Source organism: Spea bombifrons, chromosome 11 (genome assembly GCF_027358695.1).
Source record: "Spea bombifrons isolate aSpeBom1 chromosome 11, aSpeBom1.2.pri, whole genome shotgun sequence".
NCBI lineage: Eukaryota > Metazoa > Chordata > Amphibia > Anura > Pelobatidae > Spea > Spea bombifrons.
In genome coordinates this window covers 27,650,402-27,678,079 of record NC_071097.1, presented here as the reverse complement: position 1 = coordinate 27,678,079, position 27,678 = coordinate 27,650,402, and the positions used below count along the sequence as shown (strand labels likewise).

Here is a 27,678-nt window from a genome sequence, read left to right as displayed (position 1 = left end):
TTCATTATAACAAAAGGAAATAAACCATTGATAAAAAAAATGAAATCCTCTTTCCTACAGGAGAAATAAAGGCTGTTTATCTTGCTTTTGTGTCCAGGTATCTGCAGGCATGATAATACATCACAGCCACACTTCCACGTGCTCCTTTCAAATGCTTAATTCCCATCTGAAACCCCTGCATTCAAAAGTACAAAACAGCAATAGCAGAGAACAGGCAGGTAAGGCACTGCTTCACTGCAGAGGTTTCTGGGGTCACCACTGAGGTTTCTGGGGTCACCGCAGAGGTTTCTGGGGTCACTGCATAGTCCCTGCACATTCAATACGAACAGATCGGTTTAGATTCTTGTTAACAATGGAGTTGGAATTTAAGAGGGGACTCGACTTAAACAATTCGTTTTTTTTCTTACTATTTTTTGGTAATGCAATATTTTAGCAATTATTGTATGTATGAATATGGTTAAATATGGTTATGTATGGACTAATGTCTGCCAAACTTTCTAAATCCACACTTCCTATTTATATGATTATGGGCATCTCCAATGTTTCCGGCACACACCGGTAGGATGCCTCGTGTTAAAGGCGTATGAAAATGATTGACAGAGTGTCCTTGTCGTCAACACTGACCAAAGGGAACCAGCATTTTCAAATTAGAATTAGGTGTGTTTGTTGATTGCTCTGTATTTCACAGAAATTCTATTATCTTATGTGGAATAAGCCAGCCTTCTGTTTCTGTATTAGATATGGAATACAAACAACAAGACTAGTTAAGATTACAATGAAAAGGTGGCCCAACAGTGAGTCCCTGCGCAGGAGAGTCTCACTCTTCCTCACACATGCCATTACATTGAAAGATCTTCATCAGAATATACAACTAATTGGGCAAATTGTCCAATGTACGAGGGAATTTACAACCCCAGATATACATTTCGGTCTTCTCCGGTCTCGTCAGTGAGGTGTGGTAGGTATCGCTCAACTACTGAGACCATGGAGGTCCACATGTAGCCTCATCCTTTTCTCTTTGGGAGAGCTTTTAGAGAGGACCAAAGAAAGAAAAAGATTGGTCTGTCTGGCTCTTTACTTCTACAAAAATGTGTCCAGACCTGATATATATAGGTAGATATGAAATACCAGTGATGAAGTAGATCAGCTATGCCATTTATTTTGAGTTTACCACTTTTGTAACTAAATGTAGGATAAGAAACATTGTCCCTGGCACGGCTGAACGCCCAGACCTTCCCTAGAAATAATTCTCTGATGATGTAAAATGTTGCATATTCATATTTTTTTGCTGGGAATACTTAATGGTGATATGATACAAACTAAGACACCGATAGATTCTTCCTACAAAAACTTTACGTTTTTTATGTGATTAATCCAGTTCTTTGCTTAAGGTTTATTTGCTTAACATACTAGAGCTCATTTTTCAGAACAGTCCATTTGCATGTAATTGAGTTTATGTTTATATGTTATGCTTACAAGAAAAAAAAGCCAGCATTATATAACAGTTCAAGATACAGCTTGTCGAAACTGTTTGTATCTTGCACACAAATGTGACGGCCTGGCTAGCCGTAACCTGTACAGTAGCCGAGCTGTGTCAATAAATCTATTTACAATGAGCCTTTGCTACTGAAATTCATAAGTCCTCATGATCTGGTGGCTTTAACGCTTCTGATTATGTCACAAGTCCATTCAGTGACTCATAGGAAACGTGCCACATGGACCAAGTCATCCATAAAACTCCTTGTCTTCACATGGAAGTTACATGTTGTTCTAATGAAAGACACGTTAGCTATGTCCTTGTCATTGTGTTCCATTAAATGCACAATATTGCTTGGTACAAATCCTGCGCAGAAACAAATTATGTCCTGGCTAATTACATGTACGGTATACACACGCTTAACGAGGAAAGCACTCATGGCTAAGTGATGTCTTTACACACACCTACTTAATCCATAGCCACACACACACCGACGTATAGCACCACACTCAAATGCTCACCATAACTCATACGCACCCCGGAAGCATTCAACCAGTGGTGGGTTACGCCGTCTCACCTGGGATTACCTCCATGGATGTCACCTGCTGAGGAGTGGGATATGGGATAAAGTACCTGTCCTCTGCCTTAGAAAGACACACAATATAATGTTAAATATAATATGGAAGTTGTGATTGTCATCTCCCCAACCAGCCCATTGAGTAGTGGTGCACCAGGAGGTGTAACATTATGGGAGTCTGCCCCTGACGTCCGACTTGTGAGCCACACTTGCTTACCGCATATCCATCACATCTACAACATTACAAGCGGCCCCCACACAGGTGGCTCTAGGTTCCAAGGGGACCTAACCCACCAACACCCCAAGAATCACAGATCAATGGCTCTTGTAACCAGATGCTTAAAGCCAGTCCAGAATATTGGCTTAAGACCACCACACAACACAGTTATCCCCATTCCACATACACATCTCCCATATCACCCACCAACCTGTTTGCATACATACGATGTTTAACGCACAAACTTTGGGATACATTGACTATATGAAGTATAAACTCCAAACCAACTCTTTCGCAGGGTAATGATCTTACTTGCAAATTATATATTGTAAAAAACAACTAGAAGGAAACCGTCTTCAATGGAAAAAACAAACACACCCATCAGTATAAACGTTATAATTACCTAACCTTTCTCGCAATCATCACTTTAACCCGAATAAGCACTATTTACACACAAACTGATCGAGTGAAGAATCTCTCATACCTGTCTTTTCTGTAGACGCAATCAGGATAATCTGATTGACAATCATGGTCAGTCTAGCCCAAGAATTCTCAAATATCTGCCAGAATTTGCTGGCCGAGTTTACGTACAGAGCCATAACAACAAGGAAAGAAAATACTACACAAAAAAAGAAAAAAAACACAAAAAAGTAATATATAGAAGAAACTAGATCTAGTAAATATAACTCAAATATTATTCTAGAAAATTGTAGTGAAAAACAAATAAAATAAAGGATAAACAGGCATCTGATGTTGAATACGGAGGGTTTTGAAGTAGATAAAGTGTGTGCCGAGGACGTGTGAAATTTTGGCTTGATCATCAATATTCAGAACTTTGCTTAAAGGCGTAACTCATTCCTAATATCCCATCTGAATGCTGGATTCCAACCCAAATACCTTCCTAAAAAGCATTGTGTGATAAGCGACACTGCTTTACATTATAGGTAAAAGAAACAAAATATCTAATTAGATACATCATTTCCAATGTATAATAGAACAATGTACATTTGAAGTGGCTTGACACCTGCTACATGTGAGTAACATTCCTTTGCATGAAAGGTCAGCGGTGAGGAAACTAGGTGTTGACAGGTTTCACAGAAACACGTAGTGTTTGTGTCGCTAGCGTTGTGTACACACATACACCCAGCAGACATGCTTATGTCTCACACGGTAAGACCGTGAGCCTCGCACCCAGGCGTGTCCTGCTGACGAGCGGGGTTGGGAATTCCTGATGTGAAACCTCACAAGTATGTCTATACATGAGGAACACGGCGTGAGTTTGCTGTGATCTTCTGACACTGTAGCATCCATACAACCACAGACAAAAACCCGACGACTTATAATCAGCTGCATATCACACGTATTCCACTTGGGGTGAAGCAATAGATTAGTGGGTCTTGATATGCACCGATACACACATATACACACGCTTTCTCTCTTATTTACATATCACCTTATCCTCATGTATTAGTGTTGTTTTGTTCCACACAGACTTTTCAGAAAATGTTTCATTGATGTAAAATTGCCCCAGAGTCGTCATTTGTCCTTCTGTCCCTTCCAGTACAAAAGATGACCATTTTGTCTTTGATAAGATTCCAGGGCACATAGATCACCATGTATTATTATTATTTGTTTTATATAGCGCCATCAAATTCCGTAGCGCTGTACAATGTAACATTTTAGTTTTTTCCCTTGTACCACTCTGATTTTTAATAAAATGAAGCAACACATGCGGTATAAAACAAGGAAAAATATGTGCAAATAAGCCAAAAGCTTTGAGAAGTTTAAAAACATGGCGGACCTTCTAACATCAGCCCCTGGGCAGTTTCAGGTGAAAGTTTTAACTCTTTTTCCTCTGCACCTTTACCCCGGGGGCAAGAGTGGTGTCTGAAGGATTCTAGAGTGTACACAGAAGTTGTGTTCCAGAAGTTTAAAACAAGTACATCAAAGAAGCTACATAAAGAAAGTTGTAGTCAAAGTGTATGTTCTAGAAAAATAATGTTTATAAGAAATACCCGGTGCAAGAACTTATTTAATTAAATGACTGTGTCAGACGGGAAAAGGTTTGTTTTTTGATCATCACGAGTTAAGGTAATTTATTCCGGTAATGTGTTAAATAGTTCTTCAAACCTCTCCGGATTAGTACCCAGCCCGCTGTGTAAAAATGTAGAGTAAAGGCAAGGAGAGGTTTCTATGGAGCGGGGAATGTACAAACACACCAAGGTATTGCTCTCTTACTGGCTTCACAGTAATTGTTTCTAGCCAACTGTGGAAACCGAGCCATGAATGGGAGGAGATGGCCGGGTCACATTCTGCACATTGTGGTAACAATAGCAACATGGTTCCTGCACGGGGTGTGTTTAAACACAGAAACAGCAATTCAGACCATGACGGAGAACTTAAAAAATTCAGACAACTACCGATCATAACAATAAAACTATTGACAACATTCATGATGGAAAGGAAAACATCCAGTCTTACCTTTAAGCTCCTGAAGCTCCAGACCCAAACTTTCAATGTTTGAGTCACAAAACTCTAAGTTTTCGATAGTCTCCGCTCTTGTTATTTCATCTTGGTCTTCCTCAAGCATTAAGCCGAGCTCCTCCCGCGTCTTCCTATAAGTTTCCAGTTCTCGTTCCACTTCTTCGATCTTTAAGAGCAAAAACGGGCACGGAGAATGCCTTTCCTTTTCCAGCGTGTTTACATCGTCAGTGGAATCTCCATCATCCTGAACATCGGATGATAAAATGTTTTCAACTGGTGTGTCCAGTCTTGGTTGTGGTTTTGGCGATGGTGTATTTCTCCGATTGCATGGCGGAGGTAGCGGTGCAGGTCTGGATGGTTTGAATGACAAAGCAGGGGACGTATTCTGTGTGCGTTCGTTTCTGTGTGGAGTAGGTTTGACGGATAAATACGTTGTTGAGCTAGCTCTTGAATGAGGTCGGGGCGGTGGTGGTCTTAGTATTCTTCTCTTTTCTGGAGATTTCTTAGGCTTGGTCAGTTGAGGTGATCCTCGAATAATATCCGTTTCTGAATTGTAATCAAGAATAGAAAAATGTCTTGAAACCTTCGTGTTACCATTTCCTCTGGGATTGGAAAGACTTTTCTCGAATTCTGATAGCTGCTCCGACAGCTTAGAGTCTAAATCAATTAATTCCGTTCCGCTCGTATACTTTTCCTCACCTGGGCTCTCCCTTCCGGTTGTTAACGGGGCAGACCAAGTTCCAGAGCTCTTGTGTTTATATTTGGAGGTAGAAGAAGAAGAAATCTTAGATTTATGCCTTTGATCCTCTACCCAATTAACAACATCTTCACAGCGCTGGCTATTTTTCCATTTACTTTTTGGTGCTTCAGCGCAATTGTTCTGAACTCGAGCTTGTTCGTCTGCGGACATTAAAGAGAAAGCCTTCTTTGAAGACCATTTCTCCTGTGCACCATTAAGTAAATGCTTTTTCCCTCTTCTTTCATGTAGATCTTCTTTGCTCACTCGCACAGGTGTCTGCGGTGAAGAAGAACTGTAGGCCTTACTCTGTGGACGAGGAGGTAGCTGGGGTTTGGAAGAAATGCTGTTTATCGTCTCATAATCGTCATGGAGCATTTCCTTGTTACACGGATTTGCGTCAAAGTTTTCCAGTTTCTCCTGAGAGCCACCAGTTGTGGACGACAAACTATTGTCTAGATGAACATCCCAATAATGTGGATCTGTTTCACGCTGTACGTGCGAGGAGGAAACATCAAAATAACTTATAGGATCGTAGGGAACATTGTCTGTCTCGATTTCCGCTGGAAGATCCTGACGAGGAGCCTTTTCTGTACCCTCAAATTTTACAAATCTGTGAGGAAAAATCCCCTTTTTGCCATACAATTCTCCTTCCAGCCATCCATCTTCTAATGTTCCAATTATTTTAATCCTGTCTCCCACATCAAAATCAAGCTCCTTCATCTCCAAAGCTTCAAATTTATAAAGTGCAATAGCAAAAATGTCTTCGTGGCATTCCCCTTCTTTCGTGTTTTTATTGTTCTCTTCACTTTCCACAGGGACCTGGGCTATCCCCCTGTTATTACATTGAAAATCCTCATTATTAATAGCCGGTACAGCCTGACTGTCAGTAACCCTCAGAGGGCTCAGCAGCTCCACAAAGCCTTCAGGAAAAATGCCCCTTCTTTCACTCAGCTCACCCTCAAACCAGCCAGGTTCAGGAATTCTGGTTATGGTGATAATGTCTCCTTCTCGAAAGTCTAGCTCCTCTTCCAGCTGAGCGGAGAGTCCCATGATAGCTCTCGCTTGGCCTATTGCGTAGTTTGGAAGATCCGATGTGAAGTTCTGACAAAGTTTACGGCTTCTTGACGACAGGATAAACTCCTGAATGCATGATAATGGAAAAAATCCTCTTGAACCCCAACAATTCCTTCCCTGCAGCCAACTCGATGCCAACGACCCCTCCAGGACCACAAGGTCTCCTGTAAAAAAAGAGAAAGACAACTATTTAGCCAATATCTCATTTTGATTATTTTCAGTACTAAATATTTGCAATGCTATGGTGAAAACAGCAACATTTGTGAGGAATGAGTTGCAGAAATAATTACGATGGGAACACGGAGGGCAATTAAGAGAAGGTAGTCAGAATGCGTTGACGTTTCAACATTATTTTCTCGCTTCTGGAAATCATAGTTAATGGGTGCCCCCTACTGGTGAAGATATGAATGTCATTATTTTATGACCAAACCAATTCATAACTTACAATTACATTTATAAAACTACTTGAAAAGGGTGACTAAATGATGTAAGTCTAGACAAGGGCGCACTCCAAGTAATGTTCTATTGTATGATTAGAGCAACCGATGCAATGTCCTGATGGAGCCATTCCATTAGGTACTATTAAAAAGTATCTTTTTCTACATAATCCCCAATAAATTAGGGACCTATATATATTATATACACTATAAATAGGTATATCCCAATACTTTTGCCCATTTAGTGTATCTTCTAGATGGTAACTTTGTTATCCTTCTTAGGTCCTGTTTACCCATCGGAAAATGCTGTGGCATATGATGCTGTTATACAATACAAATTATTTCAGAAATCATTTTCATTTTTGTCAACCAATTCTGTAGCATCAGAAAAACTTGCACAACCGAAAAGCAGGTCCCCTGTAATGCCATAAACAGGTAGTATTATTCAGTGAATTAAAAAGAGAGATCATTTATGGATTTTTGGCCTTTAGTGATTTAAATTCATACACGGACTTCACTTGACTGTGAATTGCAGACTTTTAATTGGACTATTAAACATATTTACAAGGACAGATGACACACAAGAGGATTGGCGGCTGTAATCCAAAGTATAATATGGCAAATTACACTGATCAAAGGTTGATCTCAAATGTTCCCGTAAAGTTCTTAACATAACAGATAAGATAATAACTAAATCCGTAGCCAATTATTCTTGAAACGTGGCAAGATCCTGCATTTTCGGTGCATTGTTAACATATGTAAAGATTCCACCTCTTGTTAAACTTTACATTACAGTACAGAAGAGTCACCTCCGTAGGGCTCAAAGTTGAGCTCAAGAGCCCGTCAGATGCCCCGAGGATTAGCAGCCAACGAACGCCGGCAAGCAGTAAGTATCCCAGACACACGAAAACGAGACAAAAAGCAAAACGCACCTCTTTGGAGACTAAGAGCCCCGGGCTCGTGGGACGTGAAATCACTGACGCAAACATACAGTCTCTCCCCGTGTTTCATGCTGGGGACCGTCAACGCCTCCACGAAGCTAACCGGAAACTGCCCTGCAAATATCAAAATCAATAAGTACGTTATTGATTACATCAATCAGTTACAAACGTTATTATTATACTGGTAATAAGAAAAGGGTGGGCAGATAAATGTACATTTTACGGCAGTTAACATCCTAACTAATTCATATAAAAATCAAACTTAACGTTGCGTATCAGGGACAGGTATCCGGTGTGGTCTTAAAGGTGCTGTTCCACTTAGAAAAAAGATGAATTGCACTCTTTAGTGAGTTTAGCAATTAAATATCGTCGGGTCTGTCCTTTTATTCTGTCTCCTAATGTTTTAATCTCAAGAAAACAATACAGAGGTTTTTAAGAAGTTTTTTTTTCAGTTGTTTATGGCAAAAGAGCACTTTAATGATGTTCTATTACCTGTGATACCTCCTTTGTTCCCAAGCAGCCAGAACTCATCTATGACACTCGAAACCTCAATGACATCCCCAGCAAAAAGCGTCAGCTCCTCAGCCACGCTGGGGCAAAAATCAAAGATTGCACGGACCACAGAGCCGACCTCCATCCCTACGGATCAAAGAAGAAAACATTAAAATAATGCTTTATTGGGACAAAATGCTTTAGTAAGGTCCACCTGCCCTCTACACCTCCGCATTTGCCCCTTTCCCAGTCCCCTTACAATACTTTAATACGCATTTGTCTTTGGCGAGGCTGTCCGGGAGATTAAACCCCCACGTTTAAGGAAAAATAATGAAATATCTTCCCAAGACATCAATAAACCGTCTGAGACCAGGAAAGTTTCCACTCTATACGGGAAGGATAGCGTATCATATCTAGATGTTTGCGTGTTTTAGAAGTTTCATCTTATCTCAAACAATTTGTCTGTTTCTTTCCAACAATAAAAATACATTTTCAGGGAACATACAGGTGGGGGTACCGGCGCATTAAATAAACACGTTACAAGAAGGATGTTCGTTGAATATGAGGAAGGAAATAGGAGGAGGATATACTTTCCTGTTCAATTTCATCAGTCATCGGGAACTTCCAAAGCAAAAGCAAAGGGTTAAGTGCCAAGATGTAAAAAATTATTGTGTTATATTTGTCGGGGAAACGGTAACTTCATCTGTCTATCGGTATTCAGTATAAAAAGGGACGCTGCATAGTTGCATAAAGATCTCGGCGATTTTTAAATGGGAGAAAAGCACCTTAAACTTTACCAATAAAGTTAAAAAAAAATTCTAGCAAGTAATATTTTTGACTTTTTATACATTGAACTGGTTCTGAAACCTGCAGAGCTCTCCCTCCATCACGAAAAGCTCAATAAAGCTCGTCGGGACAGAGTGGCAAAATCTGGACTGCCCTGCGCACAGCGGGACAGTTGGGAGGCATGTTATAGACAGGGTATGGGGTAGAGAGATTTGGGTTATAAATGTGATGTTATGATCATAGCTAGTATCAAAGCATTACGGTTCAGATAAATGCTCATTATGATTAGGGAATTCAATTATAAAGTATAAATATGTGTTTATTCAGTTTTTAAGGGCCAAGCTGAACATGTGTAAAGGAGTTAGATACGTCTCCCTTGAGTGAACATATCTTAACGCGAGATCTCCAAAGTCTCCTCACACATTAAATTATACATTCCACAGGGCCAGCCGAGTCCATCTTGCCAGCGTTGGCGTTTTATATTGAATAGAGAAGAAGTGGAGGAGTTGGAACCATAACTTTTAGTAATTAGAACCCTTAATGGCATAATGTATGTAAATAGGGCACTAAGCCCCACTTGGACAGAACCGCATCAGAGTATCGGGTCCAGGCTTATGAAGAGACAAAAGGAAAACTGTGGCCTACAAAAAGTAGTTACGCTTAGTAGAGCAGGGGCTCAAATCGTAGGAGGAAAGACGTTGGCTTTGGGATAACAGCCCTCCGTTATGAAAGTCTTGTTAATTGTGGATGAATTTTATTATGGGGTACGGGGAGACAGTAAGGGGTCTAGGTAGTAGAGTTGGAGTAGATATAGCCGGGAGGGTGATTTATTAACTTAAAGGACATCACAACCAATATCCACGCGGAATTCGTGGCTGCGGCCTGAAAGCATTTGTCTCATCTTGTAACATCCCAAGGCCCACTTTGTTCTCCATATCTCAGGATCTGTAGCCGCACACATTGTAGTTTTCACATTTAATAGACATATCTTACAAATCTAAATTACATGAAATCCAAAGAAAAAATTAATCCCTCCAAAGCAGCCAATGGGCCTTTTGGCTGCAAAGTTATTTGGGAAATGCGCCAAAGGCGTTCTCTTTCCAGCCAGAACCGCACATTTAGTAATGGCACAGATGTGTGGGGGAGGACCAGATTATTATAACAATAAAATACCGGGACACAATTCAGCTCAGCTAATCATGTGCAAGGTTTAGTTCCTATCCCGAGGCTCTCCAGTCTACTCTGTATCAGATAATATTAAATATTCAGCAAGGAGACTATATCTCTGTCCTCATTTTGCCGTAAAGGTACTTTTTTTTTTATTAAATGATTTGTGAAAGTCAAATGCTGACTTCTCATCATTAGGAAGAACCGAGCGTATGTCAATAAAAAAACTAAGAACAGTCCATTTTTAGTTGCAAAAGCAAAAAGCAAAAAGCAAAAAAAATAAATGTAGCCATGGACAAACAAAAACATGGTTTTCCTATAAAACTTGAAACCAGTCTGGTTACTATGCATTAATGGAACATGGAATTTAACTAAGTTCAACTTAGAGAAGTCTCGCCATACTGGACCATGCAAGATCCGGGACTATAGCGGACCAAGCGGTAACCAAGTTTACAGCGAAACCTCGTTGCCAAGTTCGGAGAAACAGAAGTTACGGTGAAAAGGCTTCATCTAAAGCAGCAGAGGTTTTCTCCACCAACAGTTCCTCCTGTGATACCAACACAGAAGACAACCAGTGGCGAAAGATGCCCTACAATAAAAAAAATTGCCCCAGAGTATACATCTTAAGAAGCACACTACTCTCGGAGTCCTACATTATACATGTGAACACACACACACACATATACACACCTCTCTGATTTATTATTTATTTGCGTGTTATAAATGTGTAGAAATATAAGTATTAACAAATGTTATTGATTAAAGCTTGTGTAATAAAGCCTCCCTTATTCCAATTAAGTAAAAAGTATTACTGTCTTTTTTTTTTAATAAAAGGTCGGGGGGCTTGGAATCAGAATGTGTTAGCACGTTCCATCTGTCAGTTACACTCACACCTACCTATGGATATAGCTTTACACGGCTTAATGTAATATTTATACACAAGGAGCCAAACCTTTCTTCCATCTCAGACACATCTTGGAAACGGGGACTCAAACAAATCAATACATCGGTCCAATGGACACCGTTATTTCATAAACATATTTCCGTGTAAAGCTATAACAGCAAATTAACCGAATGCTTTATACATGTTAACACATTTGGTAAAAATGATACCTTTATTGGCCATATTACGCCCGAAGAAGAGACCTAGATAGTCTCGGAAGCTTGCAATCCATTATACGTTAGTTAGCCAATAAAGGTATCATCTTTACCAGTGATGAGTTTGGCAATAATTAACCCCTGACACCCATTCAGAAACTGAGATAGACTGCATAACCATTCTAACGACTGATATCCAAGCTATGTGCAGTCTGTGAATACATTGTGTGCTGTCTCTATGAACTCTCTGATTTCATTAAATTATACATTAAGAGCTCCTGCTGCATTCCTCAAACTGATTAACTCCTGCATCTGTAGACTCACAGCAGAAGGGACAATATTCCAAGAAAGAGACTTTTAAGATCAAAAATCATCACGTGGTGCTTCTACAACAGACACAGATTCTCTGTTTCTGGCGGATTTATGGCCGCTCTGATTATAGGAAACAAAATCTGTCTTTAGGAGTTAAACATCTTACTGACTGCAGGACACCTTAACAAAATATCTAGCGGTTCAGTCAATCAGTAGCGATGATCAATTTCTTCAATATTATAAAAAAAGCGAGCCTGTATCGCTGATGAGAATTCCCAATGACACGCAATGAAAATGCATTGCCAAGAGATTTATCGAGCAGATTCCGGTTTCACTTTGGCCAGAAAATCTCAGAAACATCCACAGAAAAATAAAGCTGGAGATACCGTCTCTTTACCTTAATGAAAAAACAGCAACTAGTACTAGAATAGTATATTTTATTTTGTTTATACAATGCAAAGGTACACACACATGACCCTAATGGGAAATTTATATAGATCAGCCCTTAAATCTTCACCCTTCCCCTGTCTGTAAAGCTAGGTTTCCATTTGGGTTTTTATGCTAAAAACGCCTATAAAAACGCCAATAGCGCCACCTGGCGTTTTTTTGTGAAAAACGCCTGCAGCCAGATGTTAGCTGTAATTCAATGGGAAATCGCAAAATGCCATTTCCACTTGGCGTTTTTCTGTTTGGCGTTTTTTCAGTCCTCTTTGGCGTTTTTCTGCTTTTTTGGGCTCTGTGGCAGTTTTTCAAAACTGCAGCATGTTGACACTCTGGCGTTTTTTGCAAGAAATCTTGGCTTTTTTTCTCCAATAGAAGTCTATGGGAGAGAAAAAACGCCATGAAAAAGCCATGTGGGTTTATTGCCTTGGCGTTTTTTATGGCGTTTTTTCCACAGTTACAATGCAGAGGATGGACCCAGTATCTGTGTGTCCTACGAGAAATAGGCTGAAAACAAACAGTTTCACACAAAACAAAGTCCTGGACTGGTTCATATTGAATTTTACACCATTTGGAACAAACATGCCATTACAAACAAACATACGCAACCGGATCCTGCGTGCCAAAAGCAACAGCAAACAATTTGCACCATCATTTGGGGCCAATCTTCCCAGAGGAGCAGACATTCGAAATAAAGCATGCCTTACAAACCACAGAAAAGAGACAAAAGGGTCTACCAAGTAAATGACATCAGGAGAGGGCAGATACTTGCCATTTATCCTAATCCCTTTTAGCTGGGTGAAACTTCTAACTTGTAAAGGCTGGAAAAACTGCCTAAGGTCAAAAAAAGCAATTTCCACAGAAAGGCTAAAACGCCAGAAAAAACTGCAGAAAAAACGCCAAAACGCAGGTAAATGCAGTGGCAGTTTTCTTGGCAGTTTTCCTAGCGTTTTTCATCAAGAAAAAAACGCCGGACAAAAACCCAAGTGGAAACCTAGCCTTACGGAAATATTCCCCTTCCTTACTTAATTGAAGCCTTTGCTGCAAATACTCTTTGAATAATTTTCTTTATGGACCTATTAGTAAAGAGCTATCGGGCTTAGCCAAGAATACTTTTTCCCCATCTGCCTTGGTTTTGACTCGTGGTCCAGTTTAAAACCCTTCGTTATTTATTACTTGGAGAAACCCCTAATCACCTGACTGATATTAGACGAATACAAGTACAAGAAATATATTTTTAGTGAGTCCTGGAACAAACCTGGAAAAAGCGGGATAACGGGAGAGAAGACAGACTGGCCCAGAGACATGAATATTTATAATTGTACTTGGACAGTATAAACAAAGATGTCCCGTCCGCTACGGCTGTCAAGTTGGGATTCCGAGCAGGAAAAACACATGGAGATTTATAGTTACTGGTCACACATTATGTTATGATCACCTCCTATCATGAGACACTTCTACATTTTACATCTCTACTAAGAACCTTCTACCCCAGGGAAATGCCCTTTATGATCCTTGTCTTTTTAGCTTAACTAGCCTACTTAGAAGCCCACCTAGATCACAGAGTGAGGTCAAGCCACTTATCCCCTAAAATCTAAATTCCAGGTTCTAGGGTGACTGTTTTATCTTTGATATAAAGTAATACACTGCACATTGATACTATTTGTACATTTTGCTAGACCCTTTTTATACTGCTTGAGTAATAATATACAGCTACTTTCGCTGTTGAAAGATTGGGAAATTTTGACATAATGCCAATAGGTGATTTTTGGGCATAGTTCTATCAGCGTTGGTTACGTACCATTAAATAATACCGTGACAATATAATTGGCAAGACCTACACCATGCCTTCAGTCCGCAGAAATAATAATAGGGCTCTTTGTTTTAGTCTCATATTTCAGACCAGGCACTGAAAATGCATTTTATCCCTCTAACTGGAGTTATTGGTCAAAATTAAGTCATTTCAATGACCGACAAAAAAAAGAGTACGTTTAAAGAGGACCTTCCACCATTTTCATAACTATTCCCCATTAAAAAATTAGTTTTCAAAAATATTGTATTTTTTTTTTTTTGTTTTAAAATGATCCTAGTTTTCAGATAACACAATGTTTTCAGACAGCGGCATGTTAGCCATTTGTATGTGTTCTAGCTCTGTTATCTGAGCCCAGTCTGCTGGACAAATAATGAATCCTTACCATACTGCCTGGTGGTAAATAACAGAATGGCTCGGTCTTAATCACACAGCTAGACTCTCTGACTAATAAAAGCCTATGGAGTTCATAGCTTTGTCATAAAAATGAGCTCAGTGTGGTGTTTGAGCATGAAAATCACCTAAAATATCACATGACTGACAACAACGGCCGCCTCCAGGTCTACGGAGAAACAAAGTTTACTGGAGCAAAATAAACTAAAATAAGAGTTTTCTGCAATGCTAATAACATTACTGTATACGGCACTGCAGTAGAAAAAGAAGTAATTTTCTATACGACTTTTACCAAATACTGTAGCAAACACCTATATACACTACTGTTCAAAAGTTTGGGGTCACTGAGCTGTTTTCATGGAGAAAAGGTCATTTCTAGCTGTAACATAATTGCAGAAGTATCAATTAAACCTTTTAAACCTGGATTAGCAAACGCACCAGGCCACTGGAACATATGAATGATGGGAGTGATTAAGGGCCTCTGTACGCCTATGAAGATATTCCATTACAAATCCGCTGTTGCCAACTACAATAGTTTCTGGCCCATTTCATGTTTTTTTTAATGGACAAAATTAGCTTTTCCCTCAAAAACCAATGAAAATTTCTAAGTGACCCCAAACTTTTGAAAGGTAGTGTATAGGGCTGGTTATGACAAACAATAATGTCACAAAAGTCATCTCCTCTCCAACTTTATCGATCAGATACAGCAGACGCTTCTTATTGACCTGTTTTATTTCCATTTAAAATCTAGCTGTTATCAGGCGACACGAGAGCCTTTCTAATTCCAGAAGCCTGCGGAGCTTATCTGCTTCTCTGAATAGAGACCTAATCAATTATTTACAGGTCACGGTCATCCAATACTAGAGCCGATAGACACCTGTGTACAGCCAGGGCATGAGACGATATGGGAAACGGGTTATTAAGCAGGAGAGACATATAAACATTCCTCCCACCTTTACAAAAGAGCTGACCCCAAGACTATTCAAAATTAACCATTTAAAATACTACAAGAGATTCATGCCGCTCGAGGCAAGCCAGGCCTTCCCATCCAACATCAGTGTCTGACCTCACAAATACTCTACTGGATGAATGGGCAACAATTCCCACAGAAACTCTCCAAGATCCCGTGGAAACCTTCCCAGAAGAGTGGAAGCTGTTATAGCTGCAAAGCGGGACCGACTACATATTAATGTCTCTGTATTTAGAATGTGATGTCATCAAAGTCCCTGCTGGTGTAATGGTCAGGTGTCCCAATACTTTTGTCTATATATATTTATATATATATAATATTTTTACTACACAAGTAACAGTGTAAGGCATAATGCCTTGGCTCTTGAGAATCATTACCTATGCCTCCATCTCCACACTCTAACCTCAGAGTCTGCCTTCCATTTCTAAAACAAAAATGTTAAGTACAGTCTGATATTACTATTATTTAAAAAGCACCATTGTGTTCTTCGGGGATGAAGAACTAAATGACATTAAGAAACAAAAAGTCCACATACCGAGATACTTCACATAAAACAACAGCTAAATGGTAATACAAGTAAAGACATGTGTTAAACATTAAGTACAGGGGGGGTCTGCAGTATAGAGAAAGAAAGCCTTCCTTGTTTTTATGTTATCTTATAAAAACCACATACTACAGACTCCATTGTATAATGGGATCAAATATCTCCAACCTATTGTACCCTTCACACATTATTTGTAGAGTTATCACAGCGAGATAAGTCTATGAGCATAAGGAGAGACATATCTCCTATCAGCAAATGCGAGATTCAAAAAGAAAAGGAAACTTTAAGCAAGAAGCGAGGAAAAAAACTTGTAATAATATAGAACGTTTTGACGACATGCTGGCTTAGAACGGTACACGTTACTACACAGAACATTTTCCCTTTATATATTCGCAAGTGACATCTTGGAAAAGGAAACATCTTGGGCGTTAGCAACTTAGCCCCGGAGAGAGAGAAAAAGCCGTCCGAGTTTCAGCATGTTTACGATCGTAAGTGATTCAGCCCGGAGCAGACAGAGACACGTTCAAGCACTTCTCATCCATGCTAAAGAAAATAGTAACTTTTAGTACCTTCACATTCACCGATTCTTTAGTATATACCAGTAAATGCCATAGAAATATATACTGGTCAACTAATTTTCTTTTTACTTTCTAAAATTTTATTTTTTTTGGGGGGGGGGATTAAAACCCCCTTCCACAAATATTTTTGAGGAAAATAAAATGTAAAAAAAAAAAAAAAATGTGAAAAGGAAAAAAAGAGAGTAAGCTAAATAGAGGGAAATACTGATTAAATAAACAGAATTCCTGCCCTGTTTAAGGCCCTCAAGCAATTGAGTTGTGTACATCTGCTCGAATGTACGTAAGGAACATACCCCTTCTTACACACGCCAGGTGACTACATCCAGCCCTAATGTATAGAAAGTACAGTAATGTATATATGTACAGTCCTCCAAATAAAGGGCATTCTAGAATGCTGTGGATATATTGGTTGGGTCATCTTCAGAACCCTGTTCACTCCTAGTGTAGAATCCTTCTGTATCTCCATATCATGAAGGTCAGCGTGTCTCTGCCTCAGATCAGACAGCTAGTCATGGGACCATTATTGTTTAGGAATGCCAGGAAAGCTAAAAAAAAAAAAAAAAAAAAAAAAGCTTGTAAACAATATAAACAAGCTACAGAAGAGGACGGTGTGACCAGGCCAAAAGCCATTGCAGCTCTTGCTGCTGATTCAGCTGGCTTCTTTCTCGCTTTAGAACCATCTCGTAGTCACAACGCACAGCTTTTTACATGGACAGCCCTCCTGGCAGGTCTAACCCCAACTGATCTGTCTATTACTGGCACGCGGACCTGAAAAGCGCTTTCAGTACTGGAGAACGCCACGGGGAGGCATGAACCTTTCCCACATTTCAATTCAGGATTCTAAAAAAGGTTTCAAACAGAATCAGTGCCCATTTACTGCCGGAGAAATATATAGTTTGTTCTTGGCGCCAATGCGCTTGTGAGATGTATCTCCTCGTTTAGAAAGCTAAAGGTATATTTAAGGCAAACTCTACGACCATGTCGCGTGGTAACTGCCATGCAACAAATACGTCAACTGGGTAATTATAGTCAAAGAGCTCGTGGATTTCAGGGGAGATCAAATAAAGAAGAAAAGTACAACTTAAGTTACACAAATCACATGGATTTCTAAAAGATTTATGCAAGATTTAGGAAAATTACATTTTAAGCAACAGACTTAAACATAATTGTCAGAAGATGCTTAGAACTCTAGTCTAGAATCCTGAATATAACAGACGGGTTCTTTATATTTCATATGAAGTCTATTGTCGAATAAAATGCATGCATTCCCAACATCCCAAATAGTGGTGTTTGAAGGAACTTTTCTACTATGACCAAAACACTCATGAAAATGAGTAATGAAAAATATAGGGTTAACGGCAGATTTTGTTGCTGTGCTGTTAAATTTCTTTCATTTCCATGCGCAACCTGTCACTTGGTTTACATTACTGCCTTCTTTTAAGTAGATGGCAGCTACATAGGACATATATGAGCCTTGGCATCTTAATACTTTTCTTCTTTAAACGTCCATGGTAATTATGCTGTCACCAAGTGGACTAACGTTGGCTTGGAGACCCCAGTTTCTTATTCCATTAAAATATTCTGAGTCACCTGTGTTCATGCAGGGATTTCACCAGCAATGCTAAATATGTACCAGGTGGCAGGCCAGTGTATTATGAAATTAGTGAACAACATGAAGTCATCTTCAGATGATGGGACTTTAAAATTCCTTGACTAGTGTAGAAACCCTGAGAGCACCCAAAGCTGATAACGAATTGATTAGTTTTGGAACAATGACATTAGAAAATAATACAATTTTATGTTAGCAGCCGCGAGACTCCTCGCCACCCTCCTCTCCACTGTGAAATCTGCTTGAGAACATCTTTTTTCATTTTATGTTGTTGCAACACTTTCTGGAACACAATCTATTCTTCTGGAAATAATTCCAACAATTTCCTTTCTTTTGCAAAGCCCTTTTCTATAAATTAATTATCCCCAGCGTATTAAACATCTCGACCAGCTCATAATATCCGTTTATTGCTGACGGGTTATTTAGTCTCACGTCCAATTACTGCAAGAAAAATCTACCCAAATGGACAGGGTTTCTGAGATGGAACGCCATACAACAGATGTTTTTAGGATCACAAATGGCATCGAATGTACACGCTTATCTCTGATGACTTATTGTTAGGGTGGATATTCAGTGGCGGTATGAACATTCATCACTGATTTTAACCAGCAATCACATGTAAGAGAAGAAGTGGAGCTGCGGAAAAGGAGACAGGGGGACACTGACAGAGAGTGTTAGAGAGAGTAAGAGTGCGAGAGTGTTTTTTCATTTTTTCCCCATTTTTCATCATATTCAGACTTTTTTTTTCTTAAGATCCAAAGTTTGGGGGTCTTTTTATAATCGTGAATATACTGTATATGATATGGAAAAGTGTGGTTAACTATGACAGCTAGCAACTTGTAGAGTCTTTTAAGATCTATCCAAAACACTCCAATGGGTATCGACAAAGGAAAATACAGTATTGATGTCTCCGTGAAGAACATGAACCTCATTAATATTTGACGCTGGAAAACGTTCAGATAGCGCATTATGTATGCACACAGAAGAGGCCCACACGTCTGGGCTATGATGCTGGAATCTCGACCCTTCACAATAGAAGGTTTATGAACCCAACATTGGTGGGGCAACGGGGGAGTGAATTCACGGTATAGATGAGCAATCTTTATGAATAGGCCGTGACAAAATGCTTGAACTTTTCCATTTCTAATAATTATGCCAGCTGAAAGAGGCTTGTTTTTATTTCTGTATTGGGAAAGTATCTCAATTGATGGAGACTGTCTTTTTAAAGAGAAAATAAAGTGAAAATGCTGGTTATCTGTGATTCTCCATAAAATATAGTTTTCACAGCAAAATGGAACAGAAATTTGTATTATTCTGCACTCATAGCTCTACAAAGCATCACTTTGTTAAGACTCAAAGGGGGGCTTCAGCCTTTATATGCACTCCAGCTACAGTACCAGCTCTGTTCAGACCCCTGGAAAGAGTTCCCGTTGCTTTCAATGCAAGACATTTCCTGTCTCCGATTGGCTGTTTCAGGCAGCCAATCAGTGGCAAGAATTATCAGACCACGCAGGAAAAGGGCAGCTGCAGCAGCAGGTCTGCAGCTACTACCTCAAGTAAGTGTTTTTTGTATTATATATATTAAAGTACTCACAGGACACTTTAATATGCATTCTTCTTTACTCTGTGTGTCGGGGACGTCAAGCAGTCTCTTTAAGAAGTTCTATGCTTTCTTCTCACCATGTACACAAATATTTTATCTCAGTAAAATAACATTCTGCTGATAAATCTAAACATTCAGCGTGACTTGAAAGTGAAACTTGAAGATAAACGTGAAAAATAAAAACCATTTATTGGGAAATGAGGTGGGCTGACCTCTCTATCACCTGCGGGGTATGATAGGAATGCTTTGAGGTATTTCTTACCGCTTTGAGACTTGGACTTGCTGCCAGATCTATAGGGAGTAGACGGACGTCAGTATATGCAGAGCCCCTGCACGGTTCCAGTACATACAGGAGAACAGTACGTAACTTTTTTATGGATGTGAGTTATATATTTAAGATGTAAAAGTGTTTTTCATTAGAATACCTGTTTACAATTAATATATAACTGCCAGATGCATTTTGGGAATCCTGCAACTCATCCAACAAACGATGCCTGGATTGCAGGTGGATGTCCCTTTAAAGGGAAAGTTACACAAAGTAAAAAAAAAACGGAGCTTTGTTGATAATCTTGTATTTTACAGTGTTTTAAAAACAATAATTAAGCATTCCCTTTAAAATGATGAATGAGGCGAGACTTGATCTGAACTGTGATGTCCCAGCATGAAAAGCTCAGAGCTGAATACAAAGATGTCAACTCTAGAAAGCGTGGCCCCGAAAATTTGATAATTCACCCCGACAACCTCATATTTGTGTTAAAACCATGAGATTCTGGGCCAAACCCTTTGCACTTCTAGGTGTTTATCAATGGGAGCACCTTCCTGGCACTGATTGGCTGATTTCAGTAGCCAATCAGTGTCGAGAAGCGGTTGACTATGGAGGAGGCAAGAAAGTGTAAAATACTTAATTGTTTTAAAACTTTTTAAAGAATTTATATTAAAAGTACACATATGCAATCATTATTTACGAGAGCGCATGGGACATTAAACTCAGATGTGACACTTCATCTTTTCAATTGAGAAAATTCTCGTTATAGTGTCCTTAAAAAATAATTGCATTTTCAGGAATATTTCTGCAGCTGCCAAATATTTTACAATTTAGTGCTGTCTTTACAATTGAATCCATTCCCACTGACTGCCATCGAGGAGTTATTTCATGATACACTGAATAATAATAGTGCTGCCTTGGCACAGAATCACACAATAGAGCGGCGGTGTGAGGTTCGTTCGCACTCAGCTACCCTTCTAGAATCGGGATGATTATCTCGTTGAGCGGATCAGACACGTGCAGATCTATTTCCGTCCATCAGCCACAACTAATAGGACTGAGTATAACGTGATACTGTTACAGCTTAATCTTTCAGAACTCATCCTGTATAAACCTTCTTGTTGAATGCATTGCCACACTCTTATATTGTGTGTTACACTGCTTATATATAAGCTTATTTTTGGGGTATATATTGTACTTATATTGGGGTACATATTGGGGTATATATTCTACTTATATTGGGGTTTATATATTTTACTTATATTGGGGTACCTATGTTTATATTGGGGTACATATGTTTATATTGGGGTATATATTGTACTTATATTGGGGTATATATATTTATATTAGGGTATATATTGTACTTATATTGGGGAACATATGTTTATATTGGGGTATATATTGTACTTATATTGGGGTATATATATTTATATTAGGGTATATATTGTACTTATATTGGGGTATATATTGTACTTATATTGGGGTATATATATTTATATTAGGGTACATATGTTTATATTGGGGTACATATTGCACTTATATTGGGGTATATATTGTACTTATATTGGGGTATATTTATATTAGGGTATATATATTGTACTTATATTGGGGTATATATATTTATATTAGGGTATATATTGTACTTATATTGGGGAACATATGTTTATATTGGGGTATATATTGTACTTATATTGGGGTATATATATTTATATTAGGGTATATATTGTACTTATATTGGGGTATATATTGTACTTATATTGGGGTATATATATTTATATTAGGGTACATATGTTTATATTGGGGTACATATTGCACTTATATTGGGGTATATATTGTACTTATATTGGGGTATATTTATATTAGGGTATATATATTTTACTTATATTGGAATTATTGCAATAATGCAGAATATATGTAAATGACTTTAAATCCTATCTTTATAATCTCATTTAGGGTACCTTATTATAACCCACGCTCAGGTGCAGGTAAGGGGTTCAGATACACAAACAGAATAATGTATCTGATCCTCTCGGTTCTTGTACTAGGAATCCACGCACAGAACCTGTTCCTCCGTAGTGAGTGTTCCTCCTACTGCACAGCTCTTTGAAATACGGGGTTTGCTCGATTATCAGACGACCCTCAAACTTTGGATCTTAACGAAAGAAAAAAAGAAAAGGCCTGAATATAAGATAATGGAAAAAAACTCAAAACCACTTTTTTATTTCACGCTAACTTTCTCTAACACTCTCACGCTCTCTATCAATGTCTCCCTAACTTCTCCTCCGACCACTTCCGCTTCTTCTCTAGCCTTTCCTTGTCTTCTGTCTTTTTAATTCCTCCGCTTCTCCCTGCTATCAGCTCTGTTATCCAGGTTCTTCCGCGGGTGGGGAGATGCGGAGGAAGAAAGAACAAGAAGAGGCAAGAGAAGAAGTGGAACTGCGGAAAAGCAGACAGGGGCACGGAAACGGTTAGCAGAGAATATAGCGAGACATTGACATTGTGAGTGAATGAGAGTGCGAGAGCGAATGAGAGTGCGAGAGCGAATGAGAGTGCGAGAGCACGTGAGAGAGTAAGTGATCAGCCACTAGGCTTAGTCGGCTGTGCTGAATAAAAGTCGACTTCGGTTAGAAGTTGGGTTTTTCAGATGATTTTTTCTCTCAAGCAAATACAGTTTCTCGGCATATATATAATCTAAAAAAAGAATAATTAGTATATGCAGGGATGATTTTCTAGATAAATATGTAGGCCACCGAATTTTAGGCTTCTACACAAATAGAATCGTTTTCCGTTTCTATGACAACAACCTATCAGACTCTGCATTTAAGTCACATGACAATTAAGAATTCCCTTAAAAAATAGAGCATAGAGTTCGTCAACAAGCACTGAATGTCCGACACCATTCTATGTCAATGTTAACGAGTAGAGCAATAACTAGTGGCTAAGAGCGGCCGCTGCCCAAGATGCGTCATAGAACCAGGGAGCATGCCCTGTGGCCCCTGCCATCAGGGCACGTGGGCCCCCACCATCAGGGCACATGGCACCTGCCATCGGGGTATGCTGTGTGAAGGAGGAGAAGGTTTATGAGAAGACCCTACTTGTCTCGGGTTCTACAACAATGTCATCAATGGGGGGGAATCTGCTTTTTCACATAAGAATGTTAATAAATTGTATCCTCGGAAAGCAAAAAACAAAGCCAGGCTGACACTACTTCACAGCGAGGACTGTCATCCTACCAGTCACACAGCACGACACCGCCGGGGCCATCACTGACCCTTCTTACGCTTTACAGGATTTGAGGTGATCGCTGACAAGAGATTCTGCAGCAGCTGAGGTCCTCCAATCCCTGCAAAGTCCTTCTTCACAAGTAGTTTTTCCGCCCCTGCCTGTATGTACCATGGGAGGATGGGCAGTTATTTACACCCTGCTGTTCCTTTCACATCATTAGTCGAAATACTGCACCCTCTCCCTGCAAACAGAATGAAGCCCCGAGCGGGCTCCGGAGGGGGGTCCTCGTGAGAGCAGATCCTGCGCCCCAAACAGCGGTGGGGTGTGCGGGGGTGACATTTGATGATCATCTACATACAGCCCCGGATCAATTAGTCCCGATGGGGTTTAAAGCGTCCCCGGTCTCCCCGCACACAGACCCCGCTCCTCCACCCAGGGGCCCCGTGTCCTCCTTTGGGGGTCCCCCTTTCCTGTAGGGTCCCTACCTGCACGCAGCTCCCCTGCTCCGCTCGTCCTCCCCTGGGTCAGGCTGTCACTTTCCTCCCCTAGCAGAGGCTCCAGCAAGTCAATCCGGCCCAGCGCAGCCCCGCCCGGCTGGTCATGGGACAGCCCCCCTCCCAGCGCTGCCTTCCCTCTCCGCCCATCCACGGAGATCGTTTCCACCCCGAGTCTGCCCCCTCAGCCACGCCGTGTATGTCGGGGGCTCTTGTCATCCCTCTAAGATACCCCCCCCCTCCGTATGCACATACAGGGAAAGCCCATTAGTAAAGGAGTAACAGATCGGCCTCCGCTGCTGCACAACCTCTTGGCACGGGACCCGCAGTATATGGAGGCTCCTGTATCTCTAGGTTCCAGGGGGGGGGGCAGCTATAAGAAAATAAATCATTCATGTGAATAATGCACACATTTCTTATAGTTAATGGTTAATCACGAGGTTTGGGCTGCAGTAACGGCAGGCAGATGATTTTACTTGCCCCTCACGTGCTGTAAAATGGATGTAGCCGGGGCAGGACTGAGAATGAAAAGCATGGGAATATTTGGACACCAGCCCCATGTATTTTATTGCGTGGCCACACCAGGGGCATAACTAAAAAACCACAGGGCCCCAGTCCAATTTTTGTCCCGCAGTGCCACCTTCGGCAACCTTTGCCCCCAAGCAGCTTGTCTGTACCACCAAGCAGCCTACCTGTGCCGTCTCTGCCCCTAAACAGCCTGCCTGTGCCACCAGTGTTAATCAGTGTTGTTTACTTCTGCCCCTTAAACAGCCTGCCTGTGCCACCTCTGCTCCCTAAGCAGCCTGCCTGTGCCGTTCCTGCCCCCAAACGCCTATAAATCCATTCATTTACTCACCCATTCACCCTCCCGCACCCCCTTACCTCACCTACAGAATTCTCGGGTCCAGGGACCAGCCAAGTAATGCTGATGATGGGAAGCGATAGGCTGCGGGCCTGCGTTAGGCCACATAGACATCAGCAGGGCCCTGGCCCTCGGACCAGCCAGCATACTAGGAAACCTCCAGGTTTCCTGGTACAACGGTCCAGCCCTTGATGTAGCTATTTCAGCCCAAAACAAAATGAAGAACTTCTGAGGTCCTGGAAGTTTATGTAACTTTACATATTTTTCTAGTTGGCCCAAAAAAAGGTGTGAAGTTCTGCTAAACGCTCTATATGCAAAGATATTGTGCACAGGGGCGGGCGACGCGTCCGTCTCAGGATACAGTGTCCTCCACAAAGAGTGCTGCTGCCTTCCTCTGGTTCACCTGTATTCAAGCAGTTTGATACAATACATCTGCAGACTCGGTAAAACTCATCGACTTCACTATGTAATTGACTGTATTGCCTCTATTGAGTCTATTGCCTCCGTGTGAGAGGGGCTTGGGTGGCCCTATATAATGTATAATGTGCATTGTGTAGTCTCACCTTACCACCTGTTGCAAAGGAACTTTGCTGCGGGGGTTGTTTTTTTATCGTACATGATCAAGACACTGTGTTGGAAAGTCTCATTTAGTGAATAAAGCCCTAATCAGTGTTTCGTCATTCAGCAAATAGCTAGACTTGCTTATTGCTGCATGCTTTGCTGCCAGGTGTACTGCGTTCCGTCCTGCAGGCACACGTCCATGCCGACGGTATGCTAGCCTGCCGAAGAAAATCATTTGTCATCAAGTAAAAAAAAGGATTCAAGCAGCTCTGCAGAATGTTTAAGTATTTGTGTAAACACCGCACGGCAAGGCGTGGGGGCTGGGGGTGTCTACAGAATAAAGAAACAGATGCAAAAATGTGAAACAGAAGGAACAGGATTACAGCGACCCCGCAATGTTCTGCTCCATGACACCACAAAACTGCGGTATGATGTCATGTAGGAGGACATAGTGGTAATCTTGGTTTGTTACACGATTGCACATCCTGAGCATCCATCAACTAACATTTTTCCTTTCTCTTTTTTTCTTTTCCTTTATCTTTTTTCTTCTTTCTTTTCTTCCCTTTTTCCTTTCTATTCCTTTCCTTCCTTTTTTCCCTTTCTTTTTCTATCCTTTATTCCTTTCTGTTCCTTTCTTTCTTTCTTTCTTTCTTTTTTTTCAAATCCCAAAGATATCCCTACTTAACTCAGGAATCATTTTCTATGTAGAAAGTTACCAGCTGATGTGACATTAGCTTCATTTCTTGATGGCTTACCCTTCGCACTCCCAGTAAGACATGTAAGTGCCTACACTGCCATCTGTTATGACTGGTTATTTAAACCTCCCTCCCGAAACAGCCTGTACCGTGTACTCGGGTGCCTTATTACTAGCAACGTGCAAATATTATTGCCCAGGCACTCATTACGGTTCCAGTGCCGCTGATGTGTCTCACATTGCCGACCTTTACCTGTGAACTGACCATGGATTTCTCTTAAAGCCCATTTACATTCTGTTTGCTGTTCCAATATCAATAATATTCTTATTGTTGATTGTTACTCTTCTCGGTGTAATTTGCTGGCGCTCCATAAGTTTATATAAGTAAGAGACCTGTCACTTTAGAAATGGATTCCTAGAGTGAAGATCTCTGCCTGAGGGCACCGGAGAATAACGTGACAATAACAGTGAGAGACATAAAGGCTTCAGCGACTCGGCTAAGGTTACTCCGTGTGTATTTATAGTGTGTAGTATTTCCAGTGTATAAGGAAGAGCTATTGATGTAATGTGTGTGTGTGTGTGTGTTGCACAAGCCGCTGCTGAAACAATGGCTATGATTACATTAGGAGTTTGCAAAACAGAAACTAAGTGTTATCTTAATATCGGACGTGGGTGACATCAGCTCATTTATTCTATGCCTTAGCAGTTGGGTTTTTGGTTTCTGGTTTTCTTTCTCCATCTATCACGATACAAGAAGTTTGTGGGATGAAATGTACAAACTTTTCTATGCATTATCAAGGTCAATAATGCTACCAAACATTACAAAGACCCTACATGATGCATTGTTAAACTGGTGACATCATAAGTCACAGTACCAATCAAGTAGGTTATGTACCAATCAAGAGGTCAGTCCGTCGTAATGCATAGACAGCTGAGTTGAGTAACCCATACTTTAGGGTATTTATTTTTCTGTGGGAGACCACCCAGATCCTGCCAGAAAGCCAGGGTCAGCAGTCACCCCTTGAACTTCTATGGGGGAACCATCCAGATTCCACCAGAAAACCAGGCCCCCACAGTTCCCCCTTGAACTTCTGTGAGGAACTGCCCAGATCCTATAAGAAAGCCAGGGCCCCACAGTTCCCCCTTGAACTTCTGTGAGGAACCACCCAGATCCTGTCAAAAAGCCAGGGGCCAGCAGCCCCCCTTGAACTTATGTGGGGTACCACTAAGATCCTGTCAGAAGGCCAGGGCCCCACAGCTCCCCCTTGAACTACTGCAAGGGTCTATCCAGATGGCCAGTACCCAGAAGCTCTCCCTTGAACTTCTGCAGGGACCATCCAGAACCAACCAGAAGGCCAGGACCTAATGGTCTCCCTTGAACTGTGCAGCCTTTGTCATATAATGGTAAAGCCTGGCTGTTTTACCCTTAATAAGGCACATCAGCATGAGCTTATAACACAGGCTTGATACTTGAGGCAGCCAAGAAATACCATTATATAAGTTATGGTGGGTAAAGGTGACGGGAAAACCCTTCCACTTAAATTTAAAGAATAGTAGAAGCATTATTAAACACTCATCTACAGACACCAGACAAGCCAGAAGGGTTGTTTTTCCCTCAGCAATCTCATAATGCTGCCTCAACCACAAGGGATTCTGGGTAGGCGCATGCAAACAAGCCTCAACTATTAAGCCAGTATCACAACCTCATGCTGACGAGTCCCATTAAGGATGAAACAGCTGTCCATGAGTGGTGATCTGGCTATTGTACCTATTCCTGAGTTTTGTCTAAAGGCTGTGCTGTACAGCGGGCGATTACTTTCAAGGGGTC

The 27,678-nt window shown here is 40.6% G+C and overlaps 1 protein-coding gene across 1 annotated transcript in view; it reads right to left on the bottom strand.

Annotated features, from left to right (window-relative positions):
• DNMBP (dynamin binding protein) overlaps positions 1-23,822 on the bottom strand; it is a 42,942-nt gene extending 19,120 nt beyond the window's left edge. The window contains exons 1-4 of the mRNA XM_053450534.1: positions 23,725-23,822; positions 8,439-8,585; positions 7,938-8,060; positions 4,753-6,732 (exon numbers count right to left, since the gene is read on the bottom strand). Coding sequence (XP_053306509.1) covers positions 4,753-6,732; positions 7,938-8,060; positions 8,439-8,583 — 2,248 coding nt within the window. The 5' untranslated portion in view covers positions 8,584-8,585; positions 23,725-23,822. The remainder of the gene's footprint in view (positions 1-4,752; positions 6,733-7,937; positions 8,061-8,438; positions 8,586-23,724) is intronic.
• Positions 23,823-27,678: the final 3,856 nt, after the last annotated feature.